The sequence below is a fragment of the Marmota marmota genome, unplaced genomic scaffold (genome assembly GCF_001458135.2).
Source record: "Marmota marmota marmota unplaced genomic scaffold, marMar, whole genome shotgun sequence".
Taxonomy (NCBI): domain Eukaryota; kingdom Metazoa; phylum Chordata; class Mammalia; order Rodentia; family Sciuridae; genus Marmota; species Marmota marmota.
In genome coordinates, this window is record NW_026000240.1 from 15,358,701 (window position 1) to 15,375,176 (window position 16,476).

A 16,476-nucleotide genomic window follows, 5' to 3' on the forward strand; every position below is an offset into this window, starting at 1 on the left:
GCTTGAGCAAGTTCACCCTTGTAAATCTGTCCTTGCAGTTTGCAGGACCTTTGGGCTCTCCAAGGCACCACACCGCCCCCTGGTGTTCAACTTGCTAAAATGCAATACTGACTCAAATAGCCCCTTACAATTGTACTTATTTTCAGAACAATCAAAGTGACATTAAAAAAAAAAGGAAAAGAAAAGAAAAGAAAAAAAAATAATACTACAGACTATTTTGAAATATTATAAACTTGTGTATTTTATATGGGTAGCCAAAATTTTCTAATTTTTACAACATTTAGAATGTTACTTACTTTGTGCCCTTGGTGGGAATAGTGACAGTGTGATTTTTTTCCTCACAGCATCCAGCGGGCGTGGCGCGGGCATCTGCAGCGGCAGGAGCCCCTGGAGAAGAGGAGCCCGTCGCCACCTTCAGTGTCCTCCGGCAGGCTGAGCAACTCCAGCAGCGTGAACACCTTCTCCGACAGCAGCACACCTGTGAGTGCACCTTCCATTCTCCTGGTTGACTTACCGCCGCTTATACGTCGCCTGGACTCTGGTTCTAGGATGGAAGTTGTGGGGTGTGAGCAGGTGGTTTGCGACAGTGAGGCACCATGTAGCTCAGGTGCTACCTGGAAGCTAGGGTAGGGGCTTTGTCCTTTCAGAACAGACCAATTCGCAACTTGAAGTTAGCTTTACTGAGTCTGGAGAAAGGGTCGTGTTTGAAATCAGCCTCTGAGGCTCTCACTTCATCTCCTTTTCTCTGTGGACGTGCATCTCAGTTCGTGCCTCTAGAAGCCTTGTGTGATACTAATGTGTCAGAAGGTTAGTACGAGAAAGAGAACTTTCCCAGAGGGAACTGGAAATAGTAGGTAAGCTCAGAGCCCAGGTAGGCCACTCTTGGCTGGTGTGTGCAAGTCACCATGGCCAGATGGGGCCACAGACCCCACCTGAGGGGCAGCCACCTGGAAAGGTGTTGCCATGTAGGGATGCAGGTCAGATATTGTCAAATGTGGCTCCTTCTTCAGGAGACGCCAGAAATCCACGGAGAAGACGTGGAAGGTAAACTGGAGACTACAGTGGGGCTACAGGCCACCAGCACACAACTCAGAAGTAGGCTAAGGAATGAAGGAACTGTTGATGTCTGTGTGTTAAAGAGAATGACATATGTGTCTGTCGGGTGCCTAGAAACCAGGGTGTTATGGATTCAGCCACTGTAATGCTGAAAAGTAAGAAAGAGAAATGGAGTAAAAAAAATATTCCTTTGCTACTTTGCTCTAATGTTCATTCAGTTGTGAAAAAGTTTTCTCAAGATGCAGAATGGTGTATTCACATTGGGATCAAGCCAAAGTTACTTTATCTGAGAGGTGTTCTGATGACCGATTTGCACATTCTTTGGTAACTGGTTTTATCTAGAGATGGACTTTTCAAGGGAGGGAATGTGTTGCTTTCGTAGCTGTGAAATAAATGGGACAGAAGGTCCACTTTTAACTGAGAGCAGCAATGGAATATTTGGTGAATTTCTTGGGAGAGTGTCTTGTGGGGTGGCTTGTATCTGAGCGCGCTGTCACTAGAGGGTGCAGGTAGACCACAGTGGGAGATACCAGGCCTAAGGTTGCAGACGGTGCATGATTTGTGAGTAAAAAATAGGGTGCAAAGTGAGTGTTTTGCAGGCCGTGGCTGAAATGCCACAGGAAGTGCAAATCCAGGGTCTTAGACGATTGAACTTCCACGATGGAGATGCAGTGTCAGAAGTTGATCCCTCAGGTCTGAGGTTTAGATTTCCTGCTTTTGTGACTTCTCGTGGCCACACTTCAGGGTGACTGACGACCATGGTTGCTAGGCCGGGGTGGGGAGTTGGTGTGAGCACCTTGGGCGCTTAATCCTTTGGTGGATTGAGACCCTGGAAGAGAACACCTGACCTCCTCAAGGGGCAACCCACTCATGCCAGCAGCTCAGGGGCTAACAGCATGCCCTTCCCCCACCTGGCCACCATGATCCAGCCTCCACACACCATTGCCAGCAGCCACACCTTCTCTAATTCATCCTGGCTTCTCAGCCCCTGCTGTTTTCGGTAGAGGAGATTTTCTCTCTCAAATGTCCCCAGCACCTGGGTTTGCATAATGTGTGTCAGACGGTGGGTGGTGGGCGTGACATCCAGCTGACCCCTGTATCATCTTCCTGTAGTTCTGAGGTCATGGGACAGGGATGATGATGGTGTCAGTGTGTGGAAATTTGCCTCAACCCCTAGTGCCTACAAAAAAATGAAGAGTCGGGCGGATTTAAAAACAAAACAAAGCAAAACTCATTATTGGAACCAGTTATCAGAGAGCAATCAGAGACCCAGCCTGGAATTCTAATAGAGGCTGCTGATTATCAGGGTGACTTTGATGTCAGCGATGGCCATGAGGTGCCACTCAACATACAAAGTAAAATAAAAGCTTAAGATGTCAGGATATTTCCAGTCTTGTTTGTCAGGCAGGTGAAATATCCAAGATGTAATTTTTAAAAACCGCACACCTAGTTGTGTGGATGGACACATCTCTGAACCCTTTTCTCCCACGGTTGTCACTTGCCCTGGGCCCCTGCGGGGGACTCACTCTTATCTCCTCTGGGGCTTCTAACCTTCCTGGAGATGAGGTGGGAAGGTGATCCTGCCCAGCCCATAGGAGCTGCAGGCAGGAAGATGCACTTTTTCCACCCGCCAGTGGATGGACCTCATTTATGGAGGGAATAGAATCACCCTGGCCCGCATTGACCAAGCCATGATGGAATCACACTTTGTTATCTGTAAATTTAAAGTCCCCTGTGTAAGTTGAAGGCCATCTGCCAGGGAAGCTCTCCCTGGGGAGCCCCCTGGCCTGACTCTGGCTTGATCTCTGCTAGCTCATGGACTCTCAGCCCCCTTTCTCTGGGTCAGCTGTTGCAGATGCCTCCAGACCACAGTCAGTCTTCTCAAATCTGATCAACTGCTGTTTTGTCTAGAGTTCCAGCCTTCCCTCAGCTAGCCTCCAACACAGCCTCCACCAGAGGCAGGCCTTCTTTGCCTGCTCCCCGAGCCTGGTCAGTGCCACCATCCCCAGGCCTGCAGTCACTGTAACCACTGCCTGTCTCCCCTGTCTGCCCCAGACACAGGCCACATGGGAAACCAACTCCTTGATCTGACTGAGTCCCTGTGCTGCACTAAGAATGCCACTTCTGTGTGCTTCTGCTCGGATCCTTGCATCTAAACATAGTGGTTAAGGCAGCTCTCAGGATATTTCTGCTCTAAAATATGTAATGACAGCACCGTCTAAGTCTGAGCTTCAGATTCTTCATCTTAACAAGAGCTGAGCCCTTGTTGGGTGCTGGGCTCTCTGCTGATACTTTCTTGTGGATTATCTTATTTAATCCCCTCAATGGCTATATGAGGGTAGCTCTGTTATTATCTCCAATTTACAGACGATGAAAATGAGACTTGGAGAGATAGCTAACCTGCCTTGGGCTGCATGTTGGGTGGAGCTGGCTAGTGTCCTTCTTGCTGGATTTAGGCCTGGTCAAGCGGTAGCGGTAGCAATCAGCTGCTGCATTTCTAAGACTGTTTTACAATTTGACAGCTATAAACAGTGAGTAAGACACTAGAAAAATTCCATGTGATTTTATAAATTGCCTTGATCCATGCTCTTTGGTTCAAATCTCACACCTCAACTATTCAATACCAAGTTAAAGATCAACAGGAGGGAAGCCAATGTTAAGGAAAGACGATACTAAGTTATGTTAGCTATCTGAACAGTAAGTGCTCTCACCCCACAATGTATCATATGGTAATAAAAAAGTTGTTTTAGAAATAGGAATTCTGCATGGCTACCGTTACTGGGGAGTGGAAATTGTGGGTGTCACAATGGAAAAGCAAGAGATGACTTCTTATCTCTGGGCTCAATGGTGCACCCCTGCAATCCCAGTGGCTCAGGAGGCTGAGACAGGAGGATGGCAAGTTCAAAGCCAGCCTCAGCAATGGCAAGGTGCTAAGCAACTCAGTGAGACCCTATCTCTAAATAAAATAGGGCTGGGGATGTGGCTCAGTGGTTGAGTGCCCCTGAGTTCAATTTCCCATGCCTCCCCCATCAAAGAAAAGAGTTCTTATTTTAAAATATCAGTCATTGCATAGAGGACAATAGAAAAATGCTCCCTGAATTTTTATTAGTACATTTTACATGCTAAGATGCTTACAATCAGTTCTCAGCTCTGAGACACCTGTAATTTATCTAACAGGATATAACAAAAAGAAACCATGAAACATGTATCATAAACTCTGGGACTTATAATTTTCTTTTTCTTTTCCTTTTTTTTTTTTTTTTTTGTGGTGCTGGGGATTGAACCCAGGGCCTTGTACGTTCAAGGTAAACACTCTATGAACTGAGCTACAACCCCAGCTGAGACTGATAACTTTTCCAAGTCAGTATTGTCTGACTTTGCAAATAGATCCAGAAAGATCTTTGTGATGGCCTGCAGAGGTTCTGTCTCATTGGCTTGGGTGGGGTCTGGGGTCTGGGCCTCCTCATGGCTACTCTGCTTTACAAGTATAAAACCTCACAGAGCCTGGGACCCAGAAAATTCTCAGTAGGTGTTAGTTGAATCTGCTCTTGATCTTATCCACTGTAAACTCAAAATGCTGTGGAGGTGAGAGATGGACATGTTAACTTGGTACGGATTGTGGGGCACAGTGCCCGTTCTCCCTGTGAATCCCTGGGAACTGATGTGTGTCCCAGAATTTGTATTCCTAAGCTGAGACTGGAGCTATACACTGCAAAGTAAGACATCTATCATTTGTTTTAGTGTTGCTCTAATTAAAAATGAGTTTTCAAGTTCTGAAGATGAAACCAGGGTTAAGTCCTTTGCTTCTGAATGAGTGGGGGGGTCTCCTCAGAGGGCCCAGCCTCAGGGTCGTGAAAGCAAGGCTAACTCATTCTACTTCCTTCTAGACCCCAGGAATGAGGAATGGGAGGACCCCCTGCATCCTGGGAAACAGGCCCAGCCCCACCCAGCTGGTCCCACCCCCTGCAGTAGGAGGAGTTACAGTTCTGAGCAGTTCAAGAGCAGGGGTCTGGGAGGGTTGGGGATCTGGGCCCTCACTGGTCCTGGAGAGAGACTGGGAGCCCCTAGACTGGTGGGGTCTATGAGTGAGTGGTCCTGGCATTTATCAAGAGCTCCAGCTCAGTTGGTGCTGCCCCTGCAGCCAGAGGCGTGCACCTTGCTTTCAAGATGCATGGCCCTTTTAGATCTTCAGTCTCAGGGCTTTAAATACAGCAGGGGATCTGGTGAGAGGAAGCCTTGTCACATCATACCCACTTGGGGGGAACTGGGCCCTAAAAGGGGATTTCCAGGCCCTTTCCAATGTGAGCCTGAAAGCTGTGAATTATGGCATCTGTAAGCCTCATGCTACTTAATAATTGAATGGCCTAGATTTTCCAGGTCAGGAGCAAGTTGCCATCTTAGCTCAGCTGTTCTCAATCTAGGTCCCCCGAGTTCTGCTGTTTCCGCATCCAGACTGTCTTCCAACCTTCCTCTCAGGCCCCCCAGGCCCCCCAAGGGAACAAATTCTTTGTCTGTCTGTATGTCCCCAAACTCAGATCAGAGAATATGGTGATCACATATGAAAAAGACTATATTTACACAGCAGCCAATGTCTCTTTTCTTCAAACCCAAACCTTAGAAAATATGTGTCTTCTTTTCCCAAATTTTAAAAATTTTATGGGTAACAGTGTGCAGCATGTATTTTTGTGTGAAAATAATACACTCACATCTTCCTCTTCATGTCTTTGAGTATTGGTTGATTAGATCTATAGGTTGACGGGTCCCTTCCTTAGATGATCTTTTCATTCACGCTTTGAGGGTGCTTTTTCTTGATAGGTTTTAAAGTGATCGTGTGGTTTGGGGTTGAGGATTAAATGTTTCACGGACTGCTAACACTGAAAATTGGCTGCCTGACAGCAAAGTGGACGATTCCTTGATCCCCAACCCACTCGCCCTTGGTAATGTAACAAACCCTGTTTTGCAAGGTCAAAACTTGCAGAACTACACATCAGAGCAGAGCCTCGGAGTCAAGTACCCACCTTGATACACACCGTTGTGAAAAACTCATTTTTTGTGGTTAACCTGGCTTGGGGCTTGGCCTTTGTCTCCAGGTGGACTGTGTCCTTGTTCTGCAGCCTGGGGGAGGTAAAGGATGGGGCTTCCGATTCAGATCAAGATTTTACTTGTGTTGTTTTTTACATGATTGCATGCTTGTAAGTATTCTAACTATTGCACTTTTTTGAAATAAGAATTAATCTGAGTACTTTTTTTAAAAAATAGAGTTTCCAGAACCTCAGTAGATCTATTCTGTTAGAGTATCTAAGAGAAAGGGTTTGGGATTTTGTATTTTAAAAATGTCCCAAGTAATCTTCATCATTGTTAAAGTATAGAAAATATTGAGTTGTACAAATCAAAAAATAAATCAATTTTATTTAGGAAATGGGCAGGACAAAACCACCTAGGTGCTTGTTTTTTTTCTTGATTTTCTTTGGCTTTTTGATGTGTGTGACATCCCTGAAATGTGCTGGGCTGGTCACTCCTGAGCTGATACTCACAGTCCCCATGTGTAGTCGAGTTCTGCCCAGGGGCTCCCGTCCTACAGGTCCCTGTTCCCTTGGTCTCATGGCTATTCCTCAAGGTACGACAGAGTGCCTTGCTCTTCAAGAGAAGTTTCTGGTGTTTGAGTTATTGTGATTTTATTAAAAGAGGGACTGCACTAAGCACAGATTAATTTCAGACTACTCTGGGCTTCAGCTATGAGAATTGCTTAGTCTCCATGAAGGAGAAGAAACAATTTAGCCACTAGCTGGCAAGAAGGTCAGTTATGGCTGAAAACCCTAAGCTAGGGCACGTGGCCACACAGAGGAGAGAAACCTGGAGCAGTGGCGGTGGGCATCTCTCCATGTGCTTTATACAATGATGCCTGTTCATTCCCAGTTAGGTATGTGCATTCATTATGCTATAGCTGAAATCCTGATTGCTACTTTATTCAGAGCAGTATAAATCTAAAATAATAAATTTTAAAACATTAAAATCCTTTCAGAGACAGTGTTAGTAATATTTCTTTTTATTTTCAAAATATTTTTATTCCATGAAATAAATATTTTGGGGAGTTAAAGACATGTGCCTTGATTTTTATTTTGCATCCACCATGGGCTGATCCTCTAAACACTCACTTTTTAAATATGCTAACAATTCTGAGGATTTCAGAGGTAGATTCCCCTACCTTTGGCAGTGACTTCCAGAGGAGACTGTTTCTGGACACATTCTCTAGAGTTGATCACAAGCGTTGGTTTCCTAAAGCAGCAGCAGACTTCGACCCCAACCTTGCACAGCAGCTGCCCTCCCTGGCTGCACGTCCAGGGTTAAGCGTATTGGTCTTAGGCCATGCTGTTTAATGCAGATGGATTTTTCAAGAGCATCACCATGCTAAGTGCTTGGAAGAAGGACTTCATCTGCACAGAGAAGTGACTGTGACCTGCCTTGAAATGACATCATCTGGTGTCATGTGGCTCTTCACACGTCTCAGCCTCAGAAGAGACACTCTGTGGAAGGCACAGCGCGATTTCTGCTGTGATGGTCTTCAGCTGACAGAGGCTGGGGCTGGAGGGAGGCATACATTGCATACATTGGTTTCCTCAATGTATGCAGCCCCTGGCAGGATTCTCAGCTTTGCTTTATTACTAAAAGCACAGATGCACTGATGGGATGAAGTGAGCTGGCCGCCTTGGACTTGGGAGCGTGCTTTCTGCATGAAGATCAAGAACTTCCCTAGAGCCTCTCCTCTGCTGTCTGAATACCTTGTCTGTGCAGACTTCTTTTCAATTTGAACAACACAGGCAAAAATCTGTGAACTTTTCCTCCCAGAGAGCTCTGCCTATTTGGTCAGTACTTGAAGATTTCTGGTCCCAAATAAGTTCTGAGTGGCTTGCGCATGACTGGCCACTGAGGGGGAAGCCCCTGCTGGAGTCACACTGCAGAAGCGCTCCAGGTACCTTCACCTGCTGACACAGGCTGCCCTCCATGGATTTCTCTCCAAGCCAGTTTGCATAAATGACTCTTTCCTTTCAAATGGGCAAGAGACGCTCTTCAGCACCATGGACAGCTACAAGCAGCCCGCCACACTGTGGAATGGTGACCAGGACAAGCATTCTGACACTGTAAGTTTTCCAAACACCTGTCATCTATTTTAGATCCATCATAGTCTGGACATATGGAGGGAGGAAACTGAAATGTAAACTGCAAAAAGTGGTGCATTTTAAATTAAGGATCAACCGTTTAAATGTCATTTTAGAAATTGTTAATGTGTCAACTTAAAGTAACTTTATTGTTTTATTAGTTGGTATTTGTTCTGTGTTTTATATTTTGAGAATCTTTGCTTTTTAAAAATCCACTGCAAACTAATTTTGTTGCAATTGGTCAAACCAGTTGCTTTAGAAATAGCATGTTATACACACATAGAAATTGTTCCAAATGTAATTTGTTGTCCTGTGTGAAGTTCCTTCTGGATTATACTGGCTTGGAAGAACAGTTAAACTTATGATTGTAGAGTACAATTTCAATTGCAAAAAAAAAAAAAATCTAGGCATCCTAATGTTGAGATGCATGGATGTTTGATAACTTCTATAGAATTTTAAATTTACAAGAATCAAATATATACGGTGAAAATGTATTATAAATGAAAAGGACAGATCTTTTTATAAAACAAGTAGATTTGAGCCCTTGAAGTAGTATTTTAGACATGTTAAAAAATTATTTAATTACTTTGAAAGTAGTCCAATTTAACTGTTCAAATAAAACAAAAAAAGTGTTTTTTAAAAGCACTTTCAACTATCCCTTAAAACCATCCAAGTGTAATACTATGACATTGTGATATTATACAACCCATGAAGAAATGATTCTTTGAATTCCAGCCAAGAATGACCCTAATGGATATGTTCGTTAACTCTTCAAATTTGTCTAAGAGAACATGATGGCCACAAAAAAGTAATTTAACAAATAACACTCCTTTTCTCAGTGATTGAGTGTAGTTTGTGACATTATTTTATGCTCAAACTTTTATCTTAAGGTCTAATAAAGCTATATTTTTATACTTTTAAAGTATAAAAGTTATTTCCTTTGAGAGTTTTCAGATTTATAAACTAGTAGTAAGTGCAATTTACTTAGCTAAACCCCTAATTCAGATGTAACCAATTCTTTCTGTTGTGGGTGATTTTCACATGAATCCCTGTTGCTTCTTAACTCTTCTGTCACTTGGCATTTGATATTTGGATAAATAGAAGTTACATTCAACAGCGTGCACAATTTGAAAGCTGTGATTTGGTTTTACATTAAAGAGATGTTGTTATGCATCCTATCAGCTTTGCTTCCTAGATCCTCTGATGATTTCCTTGGTTGCTGTCAACATTTCAAATAACTCAGCTTTTTGAAAAGAGGAGAAAGTAGATTTATAATTCCAGTTCTTTAAGTTTCATTTCCCTGAATTTGATAATTCTGCTTGGGTTTTCCGGGTAAGTAGTTTCTCCTGTGAGTGTGCCTTGGTGGTATAGACTCAGATGGTTCCTTACTATGAGCCGTGTCCTCCCTGGCAGTGAACCTGGACTAGCCATTCCAGCTGGCTGGATCCTTCAGTCTGTTACAGAGGACTCAAGATGGGTCAGGACATGGGATCTTCTCTGTGCTGTAAGAGGGGTGGAGGAGACTGTTCAAGAACCAGGAAGCTATTCTTTATCAGCCTTTGTCTCTGTCTTTAGGATGTGAGTCACCCCATAGTGTCAGAAGTGTAGCATTTCATAGTTGTTTTTTTCCAAATGTTTTAGTGATATATTTATGACCATATACACTTGGTAATTGAAATATAGTTGTCTATGTATTTATTTAACCAGAAACTGCTGCTCTATGATGAGCCATGAACATGTTGGCTTCTGCTTTGATAGCCTTTCAATCATTATTGACAGAGTGCAAGTCACCTGAATAATAGGAAAACCTCCCAAGCTAATTAGACTATATGAGCTGCTCACATTTCTTTTTCTTTCTTTTTTTCTTTTGCAACATTCTGGTGGTGGCAGATGTGTGAGAACAATCTTAAATTTAGTTGACTGACATTTTGGTTTCCTTGCCAGTGTAAAAATATGCTCACAGATCTTGTGGTCACCCTCCCTCGCATGGCTTTGTCACCGCTGGCACAAAGGGTTTAGGGTGTGTTTGCTTGGTGAGATCTACCCAGTTTGCAGGCATTGCAGAGTGGGTGAACATAGAGTGAGATGGTAGGTGTGGTTCCTGCTGCAGATCTGAGCCCTTTTCAGCACCCAGAGAAGCTGACCTTGGACATGGCCTTTATGTCCACACTGCTGTCAGGTGACTCTGTTGCATGGGTCTCCATCACAGTTCTTTTCAGAGGCAGCTCCTCCAGCTGTAGTCCTCCTGGAGACAGCTGCAGGGAGAGACTGAGAGCAGCTGGGGTTGCAAGAAGCTCCCAGAAGGTGCCTTTTTCAAGGGACATGGGTTCATGGTGTTGTTTCAGCACACAGGACGCCACTGGTTCTAAATGGGTTCAAGGCTTGTTTCAGAATGTGTCCAACAGGATTTATTGGGCTTAGAAGACAGTATTCCAGTTTCCCAGAGAATCACCCCTGCACTGATGATTCCACCTCACTTTCTACAAGTTGAGAATCAATTACCTGAAATGTTTGGGACCAGCATTGTTGTGAATTTTGGAATATTTGCATCTATGTAATGAGATATCCTGGGGATGGTATCCAATTTGAAACACAAAATTTGTTTCATATATACAAATACACATAGCCTGAAGGTAATTTTTTATAATATATTTAACAATTTTGTGCTTGAAACAAAGTTTCATGGTATACAGTTTTCTACTTGTGGAATGGAATCAGCACTGGAAAAGTTTCCTATGTGGGGCATTTTGGACTTTGGAGTTTTGAATTGTGGATGCTCAAGCTGTATCAAGTTTTTCATCCTTGATTAACATCTTTACTGCTGGCTGTCCCTCCCTGTCTCAGTTGTGCTCTCGAGGTGTCCCTGCTAGATGGTGCATGATGAACCTGGGCAAACATGACTGGATCCATTTGAGGCTTGTATTAAATGCTATTAGAAGTAGTAGAGAAGTCTAGACTGTCTAGGAGAAGGAACTTGGAAGAGCCTAGAGACTTGGCATAGACAGCATCCACACAGCTGAAAGACCAGAAGCAGCCTCCAGGAGAAACGATTCTGGGTACCATATTCTTTGCATTTTCATTCATCTTTGCAACCCTAGGGCCTCTAGGTTAATCTGGTTTCCTCCTATAAATAAACTCACAGCAGAGGCTGGATGCCCAGACATGTGCCCAGGCAGCCAGCCACAGGGTGGGCGACACGGTCTGTTGCCATTTGAAATCTCTCCTCACTTGGAGTTCTGCAGGGTTCCTCTTGTCTGCTCTTCTGAGCTTGACTCATCATGTCACACACGCTTGACAAGTAATACAAGTGTATCCATGTTTGATTGCTGTTGGGATCACTAGGAATACAAATGTAGGCATTGTATCTGCACGTCAGCATGATGATGGCTTCTCCTGATGCCTTTGTGAATGCAATAATAATACAAATGAATGCATTTTTGGCTGGCTAGATAGTCTCAGCAAGATAATGTGAACTAATGAATCTGAGTTAGCTTGAAGCAAAGTCTCTCAAGGTGTGCAAGGGCTTCATTATAGATACCTTTATCACATATTAAATATAATCTTCCTCTGACCTCTCACATCCTAGTTGCAGAAGAGAAGTGACTTCCTTTAGGGCAGAGGTCACCTTGAAATGGAGCTAGGAGCATTTACTGACTCCCAGGCAAGGGAGTTTCTACTGGGAGGTGTGACCTCCAAGGGACCCCAACATCAAGATGTATGGAAATTTAAAACCTAAGTACAGCTTTTTAACCTTTGGAACTTCCTGTCAATGAGATAGTCTTCCTCAGAAAGCAGAGCTTCCCATACCCAGGAGCATGAGAGCTCAAAGGGTCGGCCTGCAGAGGGAGAGCCCTAGGGTGTGGGCATGTGCGTGTGTGCATTGGCATACACTACAGAGCCATTCCTGAGGTCTCCTCCAACTTGAACAGGGAGAGGAGGTGTCAGTGCAGTGCATTAGAAAGAGAAAACAAACCTTCGTTTGCTGAACTCTACCATGTACATGCCCCTAGCCCCATGTGTATCTAACATGGGACATGGTTGCCCTGTCCCTCCTGAGCCCCACAGGAAAACACTCCCCTGAGAAGGAGAAAGAAAGGTTACAGATTACACCTTAGGAGGTGGAAAACCCAGGAGTGTGAGTGAGATGCTTCAGTTGGAGCTGTTTTGGAGGAAAGACAGATTGAAGGGGAAAGCAGACCAGTTATCTCATCATTATCTGTAGCATGAGGATACGGGATGCGTGGAAAGGAAGTGCAAGGGCAGAATTTATTGATTCCTAAGAAGTTCCAAGGTGCTACTCAGGGATGTGACTCTGCAGTGAGCCTGTTTGTTTCTGGGCCTGATCCTTCCAAGCTCTGTGGCTGCGGCTCACCAGCACACCTTAGTGAACCTCCCAGTTGTTCCTTTCCCGATGGGAGGGATTCCGAGGGGTGGACCATCCACCACCTCAAGGGCTATGAATCTTTGCTCATCAACTAGATTTAACCACATGTGGCTGTGCTCCAACAGACACCCAAAATGTATAGCTGAAACCAGCAGAAAAAGTTCATTCTTCCTTAGGTGTCTGTATTGGACAGGTGAGCAGTTCAGTGTATGTGGGGGGTCCTTCTTTATATAACTGTCCAGAGAACTCAGGTGGTGGGGTTATGCCGTCTTCAACACATGGCTTCCAAAGCCACAAGAGTGTCATCTCCCCTCCAGCAAACCCAAAGGAGAGAGCGGCATGGAACAGTGTCTCTCAGGGCCAGGTCTGAGAGGCACACGCCACTTAGTTCGCCTTCTTTTGCTCTAACTGCAAGGAAAACGGGAGACGTGGATTCTAGAGCACCAGTGGTTTCTGCCATGCCCTGGGCTCTGGTCATCTGGAGGGGTTCATCTCAGCCAACCTGGCATAAATGCTAGGTTCTGCCTGATGTTGGCTTCTTGGCAGCCTTTGCCATGGCTTGATTCAATCTTCTAGGTTGCAAACTGCAGAATCTGACCCTAGTTAATTCTAGATAAAAAATAACTTATTAGCAACATACTAGGTAGCATAGTAAATGGACAGAATCTAGGAATCAAACTCAGAAATCAAGGAAGAACTAAGAAACTGGTTAGCCGGAACCCCAGGCAAGGGACAACATTGATGGACTGTACTGGCCTCACTGGACATTGCATGCAGTGGCCACAATTCTGAAATGGCCCTTGCTTCTCTGAGACACTTCCTCCAGAAGAAAGGATCTGAGCTCCACCATCCTACTGACTGGACGGCTTGTGGAACTACTAGGGTCAGGGAGGGGAGGCTGTTCCTGGTCAGTGCCTAGAATCCTGTTCCTCCTAGGTACTGCCTTAGGCCTGGGCTGGGTGACAGGGGGAGAGGCTCAGGAGCACACACACACACACCCCTAAAACATCCCCCACCCCCGTATTCCCTCCACACACCCAACACCCCCACACCCAACATCCCACATACAACCACACACCTCACACAACCACACAACCCCATACACCACACAACCACACACACCACACGTACCGTGCTGGCCCTCACTGACTCCAGGGGCCACATGCCCAGCCTGGCCTTGCTGTCATGCTGCCCTGAGCCTTCCCCTCCTGAGCGGTGTGGCTACTCTCACTACTTCTCACCCTCGTCCACCCTGCGTCCTGGGAGTCTCACTCTGGCCCTTACCTACACACTTGCCTTGCTGGAAAACCTGATTCAGACCTGGGACCTTAGTGCCAGGTTGACTTGACGTGGCCCAGACGTTGGGCCCATCTCCTGGGGTTTGCTCCTCTGTGCAATGAGAGTGTCAGGCTGCTGGTGTTGGTCTCAGAGGACATGTGCCTTGCAGGACGGAGGTTGGAGATACCAGGGGCAAGGGGTGGCATTAGCACATTATTATTTTCACAGTTGTTAACCCGAAGGGGGAAATAAAGAGTAGAAATTTAATGCCAGAGAGGCTTTGGCACTTTGTCAATTTGACATCACCGTTGAGGGCTTTTGGAATTTTGCCTGAGAATTTCAGCACTGTGCAGCTAAAAGCCTTGTTTCTCTGGCTCTTGGTTCTCCTGTCTCTGGAGATGGCATTAACCCCTGTGAGGGCTGCACCGTGCGAGCTGTCTCCCAGTACCCACGGCACCCACAGACAAATGAGACTTCTGGGGCCTCTGCTCGCCTCTCCCCATGTAGTCCGCGGCACCCTGATGTGTACGGAAAGCCGGGATCCATGTTCCTGGCTATGGTAGTGCCGCGCGGGTGTTGGTGCATGGGTGGCTTCTGAGTGGGCAGATGGACCCTAGCAGTGGTCACAGGACCTTTCAGATTGTTCAAATGTCACCTTTTCTGACAAAACTGAAGAGTGGGCTAACTGGAAGGCAGAAGAAAGAGACACACGCCCTTTGGAAACTCCATCATGACCATTTAGAAAGAAGGAGAGAGGAACATGGTGTTCTGGTACCAGGGAGTGTTTCTTCTTCTAGTGGCCTGATGGCTTCCTCCACCTGTGTAGCATGGAGCTTGGGGTTGGGTTCTTTGTCTTGTGAATTTGAAGAATAAAATCCACAGATAGAAAGGTGAGAGCAAAGCAAAAGGATTTACTACAGTCATAGAAAGAAGTCAGAGCTCCCAAAGAGGGAAGGGTTCCAAGAGAGGGAGGGTCCCAAGAGAGGGATGCCGAAGGGTGGCTGTTGTCTGGGGGTTTATATAGATTTAGAGGTTTAAGGAAATCAGCCCCCTCCCAACCCTAGGTAAGGCATTCAGGTCCACGAGGTGTTCATGCAGCCTTCAGTCCTATCAAAATATCAATCAGGCATTTTTCCTCCTTTGGAGAGGCATGGACCCCAGTCATGTGTGTCCTGACTTTAAAATGACCTTTTGTAAGTTTCTTAGCAAATGTCTGCAGTGCTCTTTGTGCTCTACTGCCCAGAAAGTGACCCAGGGCCAGTCTCCCTATCCTCCCAGTCTCCCTATTCCTCCTGATGTCACCTGGATGAGGTTCATTTTCAGGAATGTGGGCATTCATTCTTGCCCTAAAACACCCACATTCACACAATTAGAAGATGGTAGCTGTGCTGGCTGTCAGGGCCAAGGGCTTGGTCAGCATTGCTCAGCATCAGGAGCCAACGCAGTCTTGAGCTACTTGCTCCAACACCAGTGCATTTTGCACCAACTTGAAGACTCACAAATCTGAACTGTGTCAACAGATAAAGAGCCATTAACACCCTATAGCAAAGTCCAGTGATCACAGATGTATCTACCAGCGCTGAGAAATGAGGCTTCTGCATAGTTAAGAGCCCTGGGTAACGGCAGGCCACCGTCAACACATTTCTAATGCCATTTTTTTTTTTTTTTGCTTTGAGTTTTAATGTTTATTTTCCCAAGACAGCCAAACACGCTACTTGGATAAATTGTACAAGCTCGTTTTCTGCCACTTCTAGTTTTAAACTTTAACCATGTTTCTGATGACAAGGAATGCTGTAAGAATACTCCAGTTCAACAAAGAGTTATAACCACAAAACAATTTTTACTTATTCTACAGTGCTTCAGAACTACCAGTTAATTTTTAAACACAAAGTAAATATAGATGTTAATGGAGGTTAATCTGGATGTTTCTTATAGCTAACTGTTGCTCAAGCAACATTGTGCTCACAGGGGAAGGCACAGGATTTCCTATAGAGTTCTGTTTGTACAAATTAATTTCTGTCTGTACAAATTAACTTATGTTTATACAAATTAATTTAGTGTGCATAACCTTAAAACTGAGGCATGATTCTACTTTATAAAAACTACTTGCAAAACTTTCATCGAATATCATTTCAAAATTAGATTATTAAATTCCTGTCACTGAAACACAATGCTTATTTATTCCTAATTATAATATGTACCTTTATTCATTTTAGAAAATACGGACAAAGTTTAAAAGTATCATCTCACCCTCAATCCAACAGAAACCACAGTTAATATTTTGGGGAATTTCTTTGGAAACACACAAATATTAGGAAAAAGTATGTATGTACACACACATGGCCCTTAAGAAATATTTTCAATATTTTTAACATTGCTTTTAAAATCTTAGTATTTAAGGCTGGATTGCACTGGTGTACTCCTGTAATCCCAGCTACTCAGGAGGCTGAGGCAGGAGGATCACAATTTCAAGGTCAGCTTAGGGAGAACTTTTCTCAAAATAAAAGGGAAAAACAGCTGAGGATGTGGCTCAGAGATGGAGCCCAGGCATGTGTGAGGCTCTGGGCTGTAGCACACAGTACGCCCCCCGACACACACATA

The 16,476-nt window shown here is 44.8% G+C and overlaps 1 protein-coding gene across 1 annotated transcript in view; it reads left to right on the top strand.

Annotated features, from left to right (window-relative positions):
* The window catches only part of Iqcj (IQ motif containing J), a 116,296-nt gene extending 115,044 nt beyond the window's left edge, over window positions 1–1,252 (top strand). Inside the window, exon 3 of the mRNA XM_048794652.1 lies at window positions 345–1,252. Coding sequence (XP_048650609.1) covers window positions 345–630 — 286 coding nt within the window. The 3' untranslated portion in view covers window positions 631–1,252. The remainder of the gene's footprint in view (window positions 1–344) is intronic.
* The last annotated feature ends 15,224 nt before the right edge of the window (window positions 1,253–16,476 follow it).